The following is a 14,741-nucleotide window of genomic DNA, read 5'->3' on the forward strand; positions in this document are numbered from 1 at the left end:
GCGTTAGAAGCCCTGTCTTCACACAGAGGGGGTGGGTTTGTGGAATTCTCTGCCACAAATCACATCTAAGGCAAAAATCCGTCAAGTTTATAAAAGGGATTTGGATAGATGTTTGAAAAGGTGGTATATTAAACGATATGGGGGGGGTGAGGGAGTGATCCTAACTCCCAGATCGGGTCCAAATCCCTAAATGTCCACCGCCTTTGGACATCCTCCCGACATCCTCCCAACATGAAAGCGCTATACAAAGGTGATTTGTTGGTGTTGGAATAAAGGTGTGTAAAATGCAAAAGAGGATTAAAAGTCACCCAGTTACTGTAACATAGCACCCAACAGCAACAACAAAATTACATTGATAGAGCGCCTTTCACGTTGGGAGAATGTCTTAAAGCGCTTAACGCAGTTACAGGCGCAGGGTTGGTATTGGGAAGAAATATTATAGAGCATCAGAACAAAGCGGATGTGGGGGTTGGAGCTCTGGTGGTGACTGCAGAACGAGAGGAGGAAGGAAAGAGAAGGGTGACCAGCTGTGTCAGTGCGAGGCAGACGTGTGAGGGGAAGGAGTGTGTCCTGAGTGAGGGACGATGATGCTGGGAGCTGTGCTCTGTACCCTGGTCCTGTCAGCCTCTGCCTTCCGTACGTACTTTCCAATCAGAAACCTGACTGGCTTTAATTACTGCTTTACCTTTTACTGGAATAATTACAGAGTCATGTGACATCTGGAAATAAGATTCCTATCTTTAAACTGGACAGACCTGCCGCTGAGTGTCACTCACTGAGCCTCACAGTGCAAGCGTTTACTTGTTAACTCTGCCTCTGTTTCATTTCCCCAATTGCTCCCTGCTGCTTTTCAATCCCCATTGGAGCTCTCTACTCTAATCTCTTTCCTTACACTCTCCCCATCTTGTCTGTACAGTCGTTGACAGCTGGATCTCGTTCCACTTGGCTACTGTAATCCTGCAATCCAAAGCCCCCGCGGGTAGAGTGGTCATAGCTCGACAAGCAGTGGGAAAGTTTGCCTGACCGTATTCTCAGTGGTTAGCATGAGTTAAACTCTATCAGTTACCCAAATGCAGACTCTGGGGTCCCCAATACTTGGAGTTTGTCAACATAAGCATGATACATCCCTCTGGGGAGTGAGTATATGTTCCATTCCAGGCAAACATAAGTTTCTATGTACAGATGGAAACCTGAGTAGTTTGATTTGAAGCACAGTGATGGGTTTCCACTTGCTTCAGACACCTGGCTGACGACAAACGATGTATTTTTATTGTACAGAAACAGCCCATCCAGTCCATCTGTTTTTCTCCACACAAGCCATGTAGTCTAATCCCTCTGTCCCGTCATTCCCCTCTTCCACACCCTTTAATATTCATCCTCTTAAATATCTATTAAAAAATGGCTCGGTGATGAGTTATCAGGAGACCCGAGTTTCCTTCTCTGTCCGGTCGCTCCTAATCTTTTCAGCTCTTGTGAAAAAGCCACTAATCTCTCAAATTTATCTTTGTAGCTGAAATCCTTGGTCTCCAGGGACATCCCAGTGAATCTAAGCTGCACTTTTCCCATTGCTTTTATATTGCTTTTCTCACAGGAAAGCAAAGCTGTGATCTTTTTTATTGTCTTCTGATTCACATTACACCATGTGTGTCTTCACAGGGCTCAGTGAGAATAACTGGACGATGGAGACCCCCAATACAGTGACCGGCAGGTTAGGGTCACCGGTCACCGTGTACTGCAAGTTCACTCCCCCTCACCCCAGATACACAGGGAACATCACCATCATGTGGAAGGCAGGAAGGAATGGTACTGTGTATATTAAATATACAAATTATGGGCCGGATTCACAGGGAAAGTACCAAAATGTCATTGATGTAAACGAGGGAGAGCGACACCGAGTGATTGGGAACACGAGGAAGAACGACGCCACAATAAAGATAAACCAACTGAGGGGAAAGGACAATAATAAGCTGTTGTCCTGTTGTGTGGAGCTCCAGGGTGAGGACGGAAAGTATGAAATTGGCCCCAAAACACGTCTGATTGTTACAGGTGAGGAACGATGGGAAGTGGGAATGAGACGTGACATTCCTCACTGGGGCCGGAGTCAGTGGAGAGTGTCCCGTCCCAGGACGGGCAATAGAGAGCCAGTGTTGGACAGTGTGTAGCAGGGAGCTGACAGGTGACAGTGAGTGAGCAGCTGCAGGGAGGGAGGGCTGTGCTGTCACTGAGCACCTGGAGGCTGAGGTGGCCTCACTGTGGGGTTGTCTATTTGCCAAGGCCCTTCACATGAGGACCTGTATTCAGCAGTGGGGGTGGGGTTGGGGGGACTGGTGTTAATGCAGGGACTGGTTCCAAAATGGCAGCCTTAGCACATTAGTATGCATTCAGTCTTCTGTGGTGGTCGCTGGTCTGGTTCCTCAGCCAGGCGGGTCGCAGTAATCCAGGCCACTGATGATTTGGCATCAGCCTAATTGGCAGGACTTGGAAGTGCAGACCAGTCACTGGGGGCAGGGAATCCTCCCATTCAGCTCATTATCTGCACTGGCCTCTCTGGACAAACTACAACTTGCTTTGATATAGCGTCCTTCACGCAGGGTAGCGTCCCAGAGCGCTTTGGGTTGCTACCTCCAGTTAAGGGCGCTATATAGGAAGCATAAACAGCAGGAACCTTGCCAAACTGTACTGTCAAGGACAAACTATGCTGTGGAGTCCAGTAGCGTAGGGTTTAGAGCACTTGCCTCGCAAGCGAGAGGACCTGGGTTTGATTCCCACGTGGGATCAAATCATAGGCAACTTTCCTTCATCCACACGCCTCTGTTTACACAGCAGTAAGTAGGAACCTGGTTGTTATTTCATAACCATTGGGGCCTTAGAGTAAACTGACAGCAATACAATCACTGCACTTACAGTAATAAATATTAATAATCCTTGCATTTGATATAACACCTTATCACATCTTCTAGACATCTCAAAGCGCTTTACAGAATACACTGTAAAGTGAATTGACTGTATATTTTGTGGGCGGAACATGACTGCCAATTTCTCACAGCAGTGTCCCACAACAGTCATGGATTGAGTGACCAGTTTTTTTTAAAGGGATTAATACCAAGCAAATCAATCTGCCAATCGAAGAAAATATGGCTTCCTACTTACTGCTAGGTAAACAGAGGGGTGTGGAGTAAGAAAACTTGCCCAAGGTTTTCACCTATCCAGGAATCAAGCCCAGATCCTCCAGCTTGCGAGGCGAGTGCTCTTATCACTAAGGTGCAGGACTTACCAGTAAGAATATTATTGATGCTATAAAAATACCATGTTTTGTGTGTGAGACATTGTGCTGCCCACAGGCTCACACAGGGTGAGTGAGGAGCACAGGCCTGAGGGAGATGGTGCCATGAAGAGCAGGTAACATATCCAGGATTTCACAGTGTGTAACATTCTCTTTGACCGTGCCTTCAGCTCCCCTCTCGACTCTCTTCCCCCTCCTCGCTCCCTCCCTTCCCTCCCCTCACCCTGACCATTTCCCCCCTCCTCGCTCCCTCCCTTCCCTCCCCTCACCCTGACCATTTCCCCCCTGCTCGGGTCATGACCCAACTGTGCAGCGCCTTGGGACGTCCTCCTGACGTGAAAGGCGTTTTATAAATGGAATCTTGTTGTTGTTGTTGTACTCTGTCACATTGACTGCTCTGCACTATTCCAATCCTGTTCCTGTCTCAGGTCATGAAGAGAAGCTCCGGTCAGTGACTGATACCAAGGGAGGTGATGCCACACTGCCCTGCTCCTTCACCATCCCCAACAGATACCAGATTCGTGCCACAGTCACAGTGCTTTGGAGGAGAGGGAGGCCACATGGGCAGCTGGTGTTTAATTACACTCTTGGCCTCACCGCCCGCACCAACTCCAGGGAGTCAGAGACAGTGAATGAAGGAAATCGCTACAAGCTGGTCAGGAATGTGGGAGATGGAGACGCTTCCCTGAAGATCAGGGGCCTGGAGTTAAACGACACCGGACGGTATTTCTGTCACGTACACGTCATGTTTATAAGTAAAGGATCCCAACTGGACCAGGTGACACAGGACATGTCAGAGCTGCAGGTTGTTGGTAAGAAATCTCTTGTCTCTGTGGGATGAGGCTCGTCTCATTCCTTATCCCATTCCTCATGTGCTCCACCCCCCCCCACCCGCACTCCACCACCATCTCAATATCAGGCTGCTTTTTTAATGTGTCCAGTATCCTGGCCTGTACCACCCTTCCTGGCGACCTTGTTCCAATCATTGATTACCCTCTGAGTGAAGAAAAACTTGGCATTTGCGACTCCAAACCTGTGTCCTCTTCTATGCTATTGTTGTATTCTAAATTATTGATTTAAATTTACTGTTTTCAATCCCTTTAAACCTGGTAAAACTCCAGCAGTTTTCCCAATGCACACTCTGGGCTCCCCAAACACTGACCTTTGCGTGTGGCCCTCCTGGGAGAGAGTGCACATCCCATACTGTTCAAACAGAACTGTAACGTGAATGCAACTCTCAGCCATTTGGTTTGGAGACTCCCAAGTATCACAATATCAGATGTTCTGCTCATCATAAACCCTCCTTCAATCACAGGCCATGTCCTCTGATTTTACTAATAAGAATTAATAAGAGAACATTAGGTAGTTAATCGTTTGGTGGATCATTTTCTGGGGGTGATAATCCCTCCAAATAATAAATAAAATAAAAATAATTTGGTTACTCAATCCATGACTCTTTGTGGGACACTTGTGTGCCCAATTGGCTGCCACATTTCACCCACAAAATACAGTCAATTCACTTAACAGTGCATTCTGTGACAAAAACAGAGAGAGGAAAGTGAGTCAACGACCCTTTGTCAGAACTGGGAGGAAAGAGATGTGGATGTGGAAAATGGGTTTCAGTGAACGCATAATCAAACACAAAAGGGAAACCGATAGTAAGGAGGGGGAGCAGGGTAAAAGGGAGGAACAAAAGTCATGTCGAAGAGAAGCTTGAGAACAAATGGGCTGAAGGGTTTTCTTCACATGAACCTTGTGAATCCTGTGATTATTATCTAATACATCAAAAACGGATGATTTGCATATTTGATATGTACATATTTCTTATTGACCGCTATCTAAAGAAACTCTACAAAATAGATCTGAATATTTATGGCTCACAGGAACATAGGAACAGGAGGAGGCCATTCAGCCGATTCGAGTCTGTTGTGCCATTTAAACCTTATCAAATGTCTCCTGAAAGTCCATATAAATGACACCCAATAGACACTCTCTTATCCACCATTTTAGTGACCTCCTCAAAAAATTCAACTCAATTAGTCAGACGCGACCTACCCTTCACAAACCCACGCTGACTCTCTTTGACGAGCTCATACCTGTCCAAATGTTCAGTCACTCTGTCCCTGGTAATGGATTCCAGTACTTTCCCTACAACTGGCATTATACTGACAGGTCTGTAATTTGCTGGTTTTTCCCTCCCCCCCTTCTTAAATAAAGGGGTGCCATTGCAATTTTCCAAATTAACAGTACAATTCCCGAATCTAGTGAGATTTGGAAAATTATGATGAATGTATCTTCAATTTCCTCTCCTATTACGGGAACTCCCTCCTCGTCGGCCTTCGCAACTCTTCCCTTCACAATCTGCAGATCATCCAAAACTCTGCAGTTCATGTATTCTCACGCACCAGTCTCCGTGACCCCATCACTCCCACCCTCGCCCGACTCCACTGGCTCCTCATCCCCCAGTTCAAGATCCTTATCCTCACCTTTAAGGCCATCCATGGCCTTGCCCCCTCCTACCTCTCTGACCTGCTGACTCCCTACCAACCTGCCCACTCCCTCCGCTCATCAGGCTCCGGCTGCTCCATGTCTCCAGCCCGACCCGCTCTACCATGGCCGGACTTTCAGCCTCTCTGCCCCCACACTCTGGAACACCATCCCACGGTCCCTTGGCCTCACTTCCTCCATTGCCTCCTTCAAGGCCGGTCTCTTCGACCATGTCTTTGGTCTCCCCCCCACCTCTCTGCCTTCCCTCACCCCTACACCACCATTCCCCTGACACCTGACCTATCAGAGGTGCCCTAACACCTGACCTATCAGAGCTTTGGGACGTCCTCCTGACATGAAAGGCTCTCTATAAATGTAATTTTGCTGTTGTTATTGCTGTGTTACCATTATCCCTTTCTAGTTTCTTATCCACTTACTTTTTAGGATTATTTAGATATATATTTTTTAAATTTACGAGGCTTTACCTTTGGCATTGATTTATTTTTAGTTATTTTCCCTTAATCTATTTTACCATTAGCAATTTCAGGATAAATAGCAAACAAGTAATTTCACACCTTTTGTCCCTTCCTCGCACTCCTCAATACTTAACAGCTACTTCCTCAGGAGTATTACCATTGGTCTGGGTGATCCTGTGTCTAGACCAACTGAAACTTCCTTCTTTTACACTTGACTTCACTCTGCGATCTCCTGCAGGCCCCGAAGAGGATCCCCCACTGAGCTCTCTTGCTGGTTCTGCTTCTCCTTTACAAGGAGATCAAAACAAGTTCTCACCTGCATCTCTTTCCTTATCTGCACTGAATTCCCACTCTCACCAAATTCCTTAACAGAATTCTTACTATGTTCCAACTCACTCAGTTCTCTCCTCACACTGCTGGGCTCTCTGCTCAAGTTATGTTAGCAAAATTACAGGCTATGGGGATTAAGGGAACAGTGGCAGCCTAGATCCGAAAATTGGTTGAGAGACAGAAAGCAGAGGTTAGTGGTGAATGGTTGTTTTTTAGACTGGAGAGAGGTATACAGTGGTATCCCCCAGTTGTCGTTATTAGGACTATTGCTCTTGTTAATATGTTAATATATAATAAGGAGAAACTGTTTCACTCGGCAGGTGGGTCAGTAACCAGAGAACACAGATTTAAGGTAATTGGGAAAAGAACCAGAGTGGAGACGATGAGTACATTTTTTTACCCAGAGAGTTCTTTACAGTCTGCAATGCACTGCCTGAAAGGGTAGTAGAAGCAGATTCGATAATAGCTTTCAAAAGTAAATTGGATAGGTCTTCAAAACGGAAAAAAATTGCAGCTCTATGGGATAAGAGTGCGGAAGTGGGACTAGTTGATTGCTCAGTGGAATCCTGTGCGTTAGAGTATTTGTCTTGCAAGCAAGAGGACCTGGGTTCGATTCCTGGGCAGGGCGAAACATGATGCACGGACACGATGGGCTGAATGGCCTTCTTCTGTGCTGTAAGATTCTATGATATTAAAAAGGAATTTCAATAAGCAGGGAAAGGGATTAGAGGAGAGAGCTCCAGCAGATACCATGGGGAGAGAGCAGGGAATGGGGTTAGAGTAGAGAGCTACAGTGAGGAGTGAGCACCAGCACAAACACGATGGGGAAAGTTGTTTGGTTAGAATAACTCTGTGTTTCTTTATACTTGAAGCTCCGGCTGTCATCCTGAGTCTGTCCCTCGTGGCCGGTGTTGAAGTCGGAGTTGACATCGTGTGCACGGCTGAGGGGGAACCACCGGCCAACATCACATGGATCGACCCCAAGAATAACACGCTGCCCATTAACACCAGCCACACGCCAGTCACACACGTACCGGACAAGCATCTAACCGTGGGGGAGATCCGGGGCCCGAGGCTGAGGGGAACTTATCGCTGTATAGCTGAGAACACACAGGGCAGAGACGCCAGAGACATCCTCGCACCTGGATCACAGTGTGATGGGAACAGACAGAGTGATGGCGACGGACACAGTGACGGAGGCAGACACAGTGACGGGGGCATACTGCATGGTGTAGACAGTATGTTGTATGTCGGCATCTCCATTGTGGTGCTCCTCATTCTGGTGACTGCCATTATCTGGGGGGTAAAGAGAGGTAGGTGTTTACACACAAAGGTGGTGATTATTCCGAGTGAGTCTGGCTCAGCCGCTCGCACTTCTCTACTCCGGACTCGGCAAATAATCTGCTGCTGTTACTTACTACCATAACAACATTTACTTTTAATTATTACGCAACGCTGTGTATCTGCACACCGGATAACCGCATGGCCACAAGACCTGATAACCAGATTCTCAGGTCCGGATAACCACATGCTAAATATTCCCTGTGACATTATCTACACGCCAGATATCCTACTATTACCTTATTCACAGCACAGTCCGATTACATATTGATTGTTAGAGAGAGATGAGCCCCTACAACAACAACAACTTGGATTTATATAGAGCCCTCCACGCTGGACGGAGTCTCAGAGCTTCATAGTAACGGATCCCGGGGCCGAGTCAGAGGGAGGGGGGGGGGGGGGGGGGAGGTGATCAATGGCGCGGTCGAAAAGAAAGGTCTTCAGCCGAGACCTGAAAATAAGAAGAGAGGGAGCGAGAGACACCCGCACAGACACAGTGGGAGAGAGCAGGGACTGGGATTAGAGTAGAGTAGAGAGCTCCAGTGGGGGAGCGAGCACCAGCACAGACACAGTGGGAGAGAGCAGGGACTGGGATTAGAGTAGAGAGCTCCAGTGGGGGAGCGAGCACCAGCACAGACACAGTGGGAGAGAGCAGGGATGGGATTAGGGTAGAGAGCTCCAGTGGGGGAGCGAACACCAGCACAGACACAGTGGAGTAAATGGATTCTTTTGATGGTGATATGAGCCTGGCTTCCTACTTCAGTAATCATGGTTACACCACACAACAGGAAGAGGAGATTCCCACATGTCTTTCCCTCTGCGGGTCTAGCCTTGAGCTAGGATTATTCTCCTTGGAGAAGAGAAGTTAAGGGGAGACTTAATAGAAGTTTTCAAAATTATGAGGAGAAGTAAAATAGTTATTAAAAGAAACAGAGGGGAGGTGAGGAGAAATGTTTTCACACAGCGAGCTGTTGGAATCTGGAATCCATTGACTGAAAGGGTGGTGGAAGCCGATTTGCTAACAAGTTTTAAGAGAGATGTAGATAATTATTTGGGGAGAAGTTTGCAGGGTTATAGGGAGAGAGCAGGGGAGTGGGATTGAATTTGATAGCTCTTTTCAAAGAGGTGGTATGGACACAATGGGATGAATGGCCTTCTTCTGTGCTGTATAATTCTATGATTCTATGATTTCACTGGAATAACGTGTGCACTAACCAACGTCATCAGCAAATCATCTAAAGCAATCTCTCACCTTTCTTTGGTCTCTTCAGATTGCGGTACCAGACATTCCCTTCAGCTTTCAGAGAGGTGAGAGTGCCTTTCTAATCTCTTTATTTTTACATCCACTTTCAAGTTCCTAATTGCTGTTGAACACCATGATTGGCAAGCTTCCTGCTGCTTGTCCAGCTAGGACCATTAGGGCTTTGGCTTGCAGGGTTAACAGGAGCTGAATGGGAGGATTCCCTGCCCCCAACTCTAGCCGATGAGCCAGGCTGTGCTGTCATTAGCAGTGCCCTACAATATTGTGGACTCAGCTGGCTCAGGAACTGGATTAGAAGGTGGGCTCGAGTCCAGTATTCAGTTGCCAAGCATGTCACCTTGGAGCCAGCCAAGCCCAAGGAGACACCGTGTACCTTTGCCACCCCCTCACTCCCAAATGACCAACTCGTGTCTCCTCTGTGGGGGTGTTAAGTGGGTCTCCTCAGGGCTGAGCTGGCTCCAGGGCAACATTTTTGGTAACAGAATTTCATTTTATTTGTGAGGTATCACACGACACCTGGAACTCTCATATAAATCCCTCGGCCTCGCTCTTGGACTTTCAAAATCTAGGTAATGAATGCGCTTTCTCCCATTCAACTCGGACTTCTACTGCTTCTCTCTGAAGAGATGAGGGAAGATCTCTGACATGAAGGATGCTATATAAGTGCAAGCGGCTGTTCTTGATTCCCTCCTGCACCTCATCTGTTTTTATATCCTTCCTGAAACGCGCTACCCAGGACTGCACACAATGCTGTGGCCAAACTGAGGCGTGGACCCTTCAGAGAAGAGGGTTTCTCCCGGCCCCCTGGCCACCAATACCCTCACAACAACAACTTGCACTTATATAGCATTCTCCACGCTGGTTAGTATCTCAGAGCACTTATCAGTGGCCTCTATAAAATGTACAATATAAAAAGTTTTCTCTTTTTTTTAGTCATCAAGTGGATTTGAGTGTTGAAAACGACATGGTCCGACCTCAGCCGCCTGCAGGAGACGGTAACTGTCCTGTCTCGATTAGCGATGCCACAATTTTCACCCTGTGCTTTCAATATCCGGTCACTGGGTCTCAGTCGAGCTCAGTCAGTGACCATCTCACCTCTGGCTCTGGGTGTCTTCACACAGAGAAACCCATCACTGTGCTTCAGAGCATCCAAACCAGACTGAGAATTCCACCCATGTAAGTCACCTACACGTGGAAATTTCCATATATGGAATGGCTCACTCTCTCCGTCTCCACGGAGAGACTCATCCTGCTTACCTCATTTCAGAAAATTTTCAGCGCTCAGTGGCGAGAACCAAGTCATCGAGATAACTGCTGGAGTACAACCAGCTGAAACCACATAGCTTGCCATTGAAAGCATTAGATAATAAGCTTCCTGCTGCTTGTCCAGCTGGGACCATCCTCCCAGAGAGTGCCATATATCTGTCACCCAACAGGAGCTGAGTGGAAAGAATCCCTGTGCCCATCGGGATGTTAAAGATCCTGTGACACTGTCAAAAAAAAGCAGTTCCTTCCAATGTCCTGGATGACAATTGGTCTCTCACATCACTGTGTGCAAAATACACCTGCCAAGTCACCAATAATATTTGGAAAAGAAAAATATGAAAGTAAATGGGCAAAGGGGAGTGGGTCTAAAGGGAGAGCCTTTCAGAGCCAAATGGTCTCCAACTGGGTATAAATGTTTTGATTGTATAAACGGGGCTGTAGTGAGAGGGGAGCCTCAGAGCTCTATCATGGGACGGCTGGGAGGGCACCTTATACACTCTGCCGCTGCTGCCCAGTGACACGGTAGATTGCAGCAAAAGGGAAGCTGAAGAGAGCTGGAAAACTGAACTGACTGTTGTGTCTCGAACAGATGAAGCAGCTGTAATATACAGTGAGGTTACCCCAGTATCGGCCCGGCAAAGAGATTCAGGTAAGAAACGTATCACGCGGGGACGGAGCCGACATCATCTCACCTCTCAGCCGACAGGCATCTGCCTTCCCTTTACAACAACAACAACTTGGATTTATATAGCGTCCTCCAATGCCGGACGGCATCTCAGTCTGATTGTCTTTACTGGCTCAGGTGGCAGTACTCTCACCTCTCGGTTGTGGGTCCGTCCACTTACATAATGTAAGCTTAGACTCCAGTGCAGTGCTGGTGGAGCAGTGCATTATCGGAGTCCATGAGATGAGGTCCCATCTGTGTCTGTTGAGGTGGATGTTAAAGATCCTGTTGGAAAACAAAAGGGAGCTTTCCCTGTGTCCACATAAAATTGGTTCCTCATTTAACAGTTGTCTATGGGATGCTGCTGGGTGCAAATTGTCTGTTGTGCTTACTTCACAGTGAATCCTGTGACATGTTTTGATATATTTTGCTGTGAAAAATCTGAAAGCCAATGCAAGAAGGGGAATGGGACTAAAAGGAGAGCCTTTCAGAGCCTCACAGGGCAACAGCCAAATGCGCTCAAACTGGGTATAAATGATCTAATTGGATAATTGGGGCTGCAGTGAGAAGGGAGCCTCAGGGCTCTGTCATGGGATGGCTGAGAGGAAACCTTATAGAGGCTCCGGCCCCAGTAGATAGTGGAAAAGAGGAAGCTGAAGAGAGCTGGAGAAAGAGCTGACTGTTGTGTCTCTGACAGACGAAGCTGCTGTGATCTGCAGTGTGGTTCCCCCAGCACCGGCCCGGCAAACAGATTCAGGTAAGAAACGTATCACACGGGGACGGAGCCGGCATTGTCTCGCCTCTCAGCCGACAGGATCTGCCTTCGCTGTCCTGTCCGGGGTTAACCATCGGCCTGGCTTACTTGGAAGCACTCTTACCTCTCAGTCAGAAGGTTGTGGTTTCAAGCCCCACATTGGGTCTTTTACTGACATAATCTAGGCTGCCTGGTGCAGGAGGAACACTGCATTGTCGTAGGTGTTGTCCATCAGATGAGACATTAAACTGAAGTCCCATCTGTCCCTGTTCAGGTGGATGATAAATAGCCTGTGGCTCTATTGGAAAAGAGGAGGGAGTTTCTCTGGGTGTCCAGATTAAATTGGTTATTCACTTCATGGTTGTTTGTGGGTCCAAATTGGCAGCCGCATTGACCAACAAATATACAGTCACCACAGAACACAGTGAATCCTGTAAAGTGCTATTAGACACGCTTTGATATGTTTTGATGACGTGATAGCACCACTCTGAAGTGTCCTCCAAATGTGAAATCAATTCAAATTGTTGTTGCTGTTGTTGTTACATTAAGTGACACGATTAATATCCAGTTCAGCACTGACCTCACAGACCCCTACCCCGGGGGCCTTCGAGCTCACACAGTCCAGGCTGGCAGTCCGGTGCGGTACTGGGAGGAGCGCTGCATTGTGAGAAGTGCTGTTCTTTGATTGCAATATTAAACCAAAGTCCTGTTTGTCTATTGAGGTTTTTTTGGCTCAGCCAAGTGTAGAAACCCATCACCGTTCTCAAGAGTATCCAAACCAGATTGAGAGTTATATAATCTTTGCTTTTGATGTAGCGCTTTTCCCGTCTTCTAGACTTTGCAAAGCCTTCACAGAATATACTGTAAATTGAATTGACTATATTTGTGGGCAAAACGCGGTAGCGAATTGCATATAGCAGCGCTCCACAAACAGTCGTGGATTGAAGCGACCAATTTATTTTCTTTCTTTCTTGAGTAAGGAAACTTGCCCAAGGTTTCGCCCTTCTGGGAATCAATCCCAGGTCTCTTGCTTGCAAGGCTAGTGTTCTAACCACTGAGCTACATTATATATGTCCCCTCACATGGAAGTTTGCCGGCATCTGGAATGCAATGTGCTGCTGGAAAAGAGAATGAAATTTCTCTGTCCTGGTGTCTTGGCCATCATTGCTACAAAAATAATTGGTCTCTCGTTTCATGGCTGTTTGTGGGACATTTCGAAAGCAAATTCGCTGCCAAGTTTGCTGATCAAGAACACAGTCACTACACTTGACAGCGATTCTCTTTGAGACATTTGGATCTTAGAGTCGTGAAAGTAAATGTGAGAGTTTTTATAAACTTTAACGTGGGTCACACGTTATATCAGAGCTCTCAGCAAGTGGTGGGACATGTCCTGACTCCATTTGTTTCTCTTCCAGATGTGATTTATGCTGTTGTCACCAAATCGAAGGGGAGATCAGCTGAGCAGTGAACACTGGTCCCGCCCAGAGTCTGCTGTCCGCCATTTATACAGGTGAGACCTGTAGTGACTTATATCGAGCCCGGAACAGCAGTCAATGCATCAACATTGTACAGTCCGGTCCCCGAGAGCTCGGCTCATTATAGTCCGAGTGTGTGTATAGCGCGGCTGTGGCTTGCGGCCCTGCTATATGTGAACACGTTATTGCTGTGTATTCACGGGCGGCCCCGAGGTCTGCAATTTACAATTGTGTTTATCTCCACTTCAGGGAAATCAAAGATGGTGGCGGTCTGGCCTGGAAGAGGAAGAGTCCATTCCCGGTCAGGAGGGACACACTGCCACTTGGTGGCCATTCCAGCATTGAATAGTTGATTGATTACTGTGTTTTTTAACAGATATTTTAGATCTGCTTTCAAATAATAATAATAATCCTTGCAGTTGATATAGCGCCTCATCACATCTTCGAAACATCTCAAAGCCCTTTTGTGGGCGAAACGTGGCAGCAATTGCGCACATCAGTGTTCCACAAACAGTCGTGGATTGAGTGATCAAATTATTACTAATGATCATTTTTTTAAGGTATTATTATCCCTGGAAAGTGATCCGCCATTCGACTAACAACTGGGTTCCTAGTTACTGCTCAGTAAACAGGGGCGGGTGGAGTTAGGAAACTTGTCCGACGTTTCGCCCTGCCCGGGAATCAAACACAAATCCTAGACCTGTGCTCTAACCACTAACATACAGGACTACACGTGCTTAGTGATTACCAGTAAAGTGTTATACTGTAGTTTCTATAAAAAATGCAAGGTATTGTGTTTAACTCCAATTGCTGTAACTGTGTGCTGTCTTTACACACTGGGCCACTGGGGCGCACTGCAGGACAGTCATTGGTTCACAGACCAGTGGAGAATCTATCTGAATGTTTTCTAACTGAGTGGGTTCCTTGATTATTAAACCTCTGTGTCTCACTTACCTGTGGAAACGTTGCTTATTCTGGGAGCCGACCCTGATTGTAGATTCATGGCTGGGCTTGGAATTCATTCCCACGAGCGGCTGCGAAGGCCGGAACAAGAGAATTGCTCAAAAGGGAACTGGATAAATACCTGAAAGGATTGAGGATGTGAGGAGAGAGTGGGGAGGTTCGAAACACAGGGAGCGGAGGGCAGACAGAAAAGGGGAAAGGGCTCCGTGGGCTGAAAATGTCTGTTTCTATATTTCCCAGAGACCAAAAAAGTGTTTGAATCCCAACTCTCAGCTTGATTGAAAACCCTCGACTGTCCAGCGCCTGGAAGGAGGTCCTCCTGGCCTGAAAATCGCTGCAATTTATTGTTGTTGTTGTACTGCAAGGACTGGAGGCGTTACCCGGAGTCCAAGTTTGTAAACACACGTTTGTACATCCAGCATCTGGAATCCACCTTGACTG

The 14,741-nt window shown here is 47.1% G+C and overlaps 1 protein-coding gene across 1 annotated transcript; it reads left to right on the top strand.

Annotated features, from left to right (window-relative positions):
- Positions 1–468: 468 nt before the first annotated feature.
- On the top strand, positions 469–13,765 carry LOC103188801. Its single transcript, XM_007908912.2, has 10 exons — positions 469–636; positions 1,657–2,046; positions 3,712–4,095; positions 7,449–7,889; positions 9,189–9,225; positions 10,112–10,173; positions 11,034–11,093; positions 11,806–11,865; positions 13,278–13,372; positions 13,587–13,765. The coding sequence occupies exons 1-9, from the start codon at positions 585–587 to the stop codon at positions 13,328–13,330; spliced, it is 1,539 nt and encodes a 512-aa protein (XP_007907103.2). The 5' UTR covers positions 469–584; the 3' UTR covers positions 13,331–13,372; positions 13,587–13,765.
- The last annotated feature ends 976 nt before the right edge of the window (positions 13,766–14,741 follow it).

The sequence above is a fragment of the Callorhinchus milii genome, unplaced genomic scaffold, assembly GCF_018977255.1.
Source record: "Callorhinchus milii isolate IMCB2004 unplaced genomic scaffold, IMCB_Cmil_1.0 Scaffold1, whole genome shotgun sequence".
NCBI lineage: Eukaryota > Metazoa > Chordata > Chondrichthyes > Chimaeriformes > Callorhinchidae > Callorhinchus > Callorhinchus milii.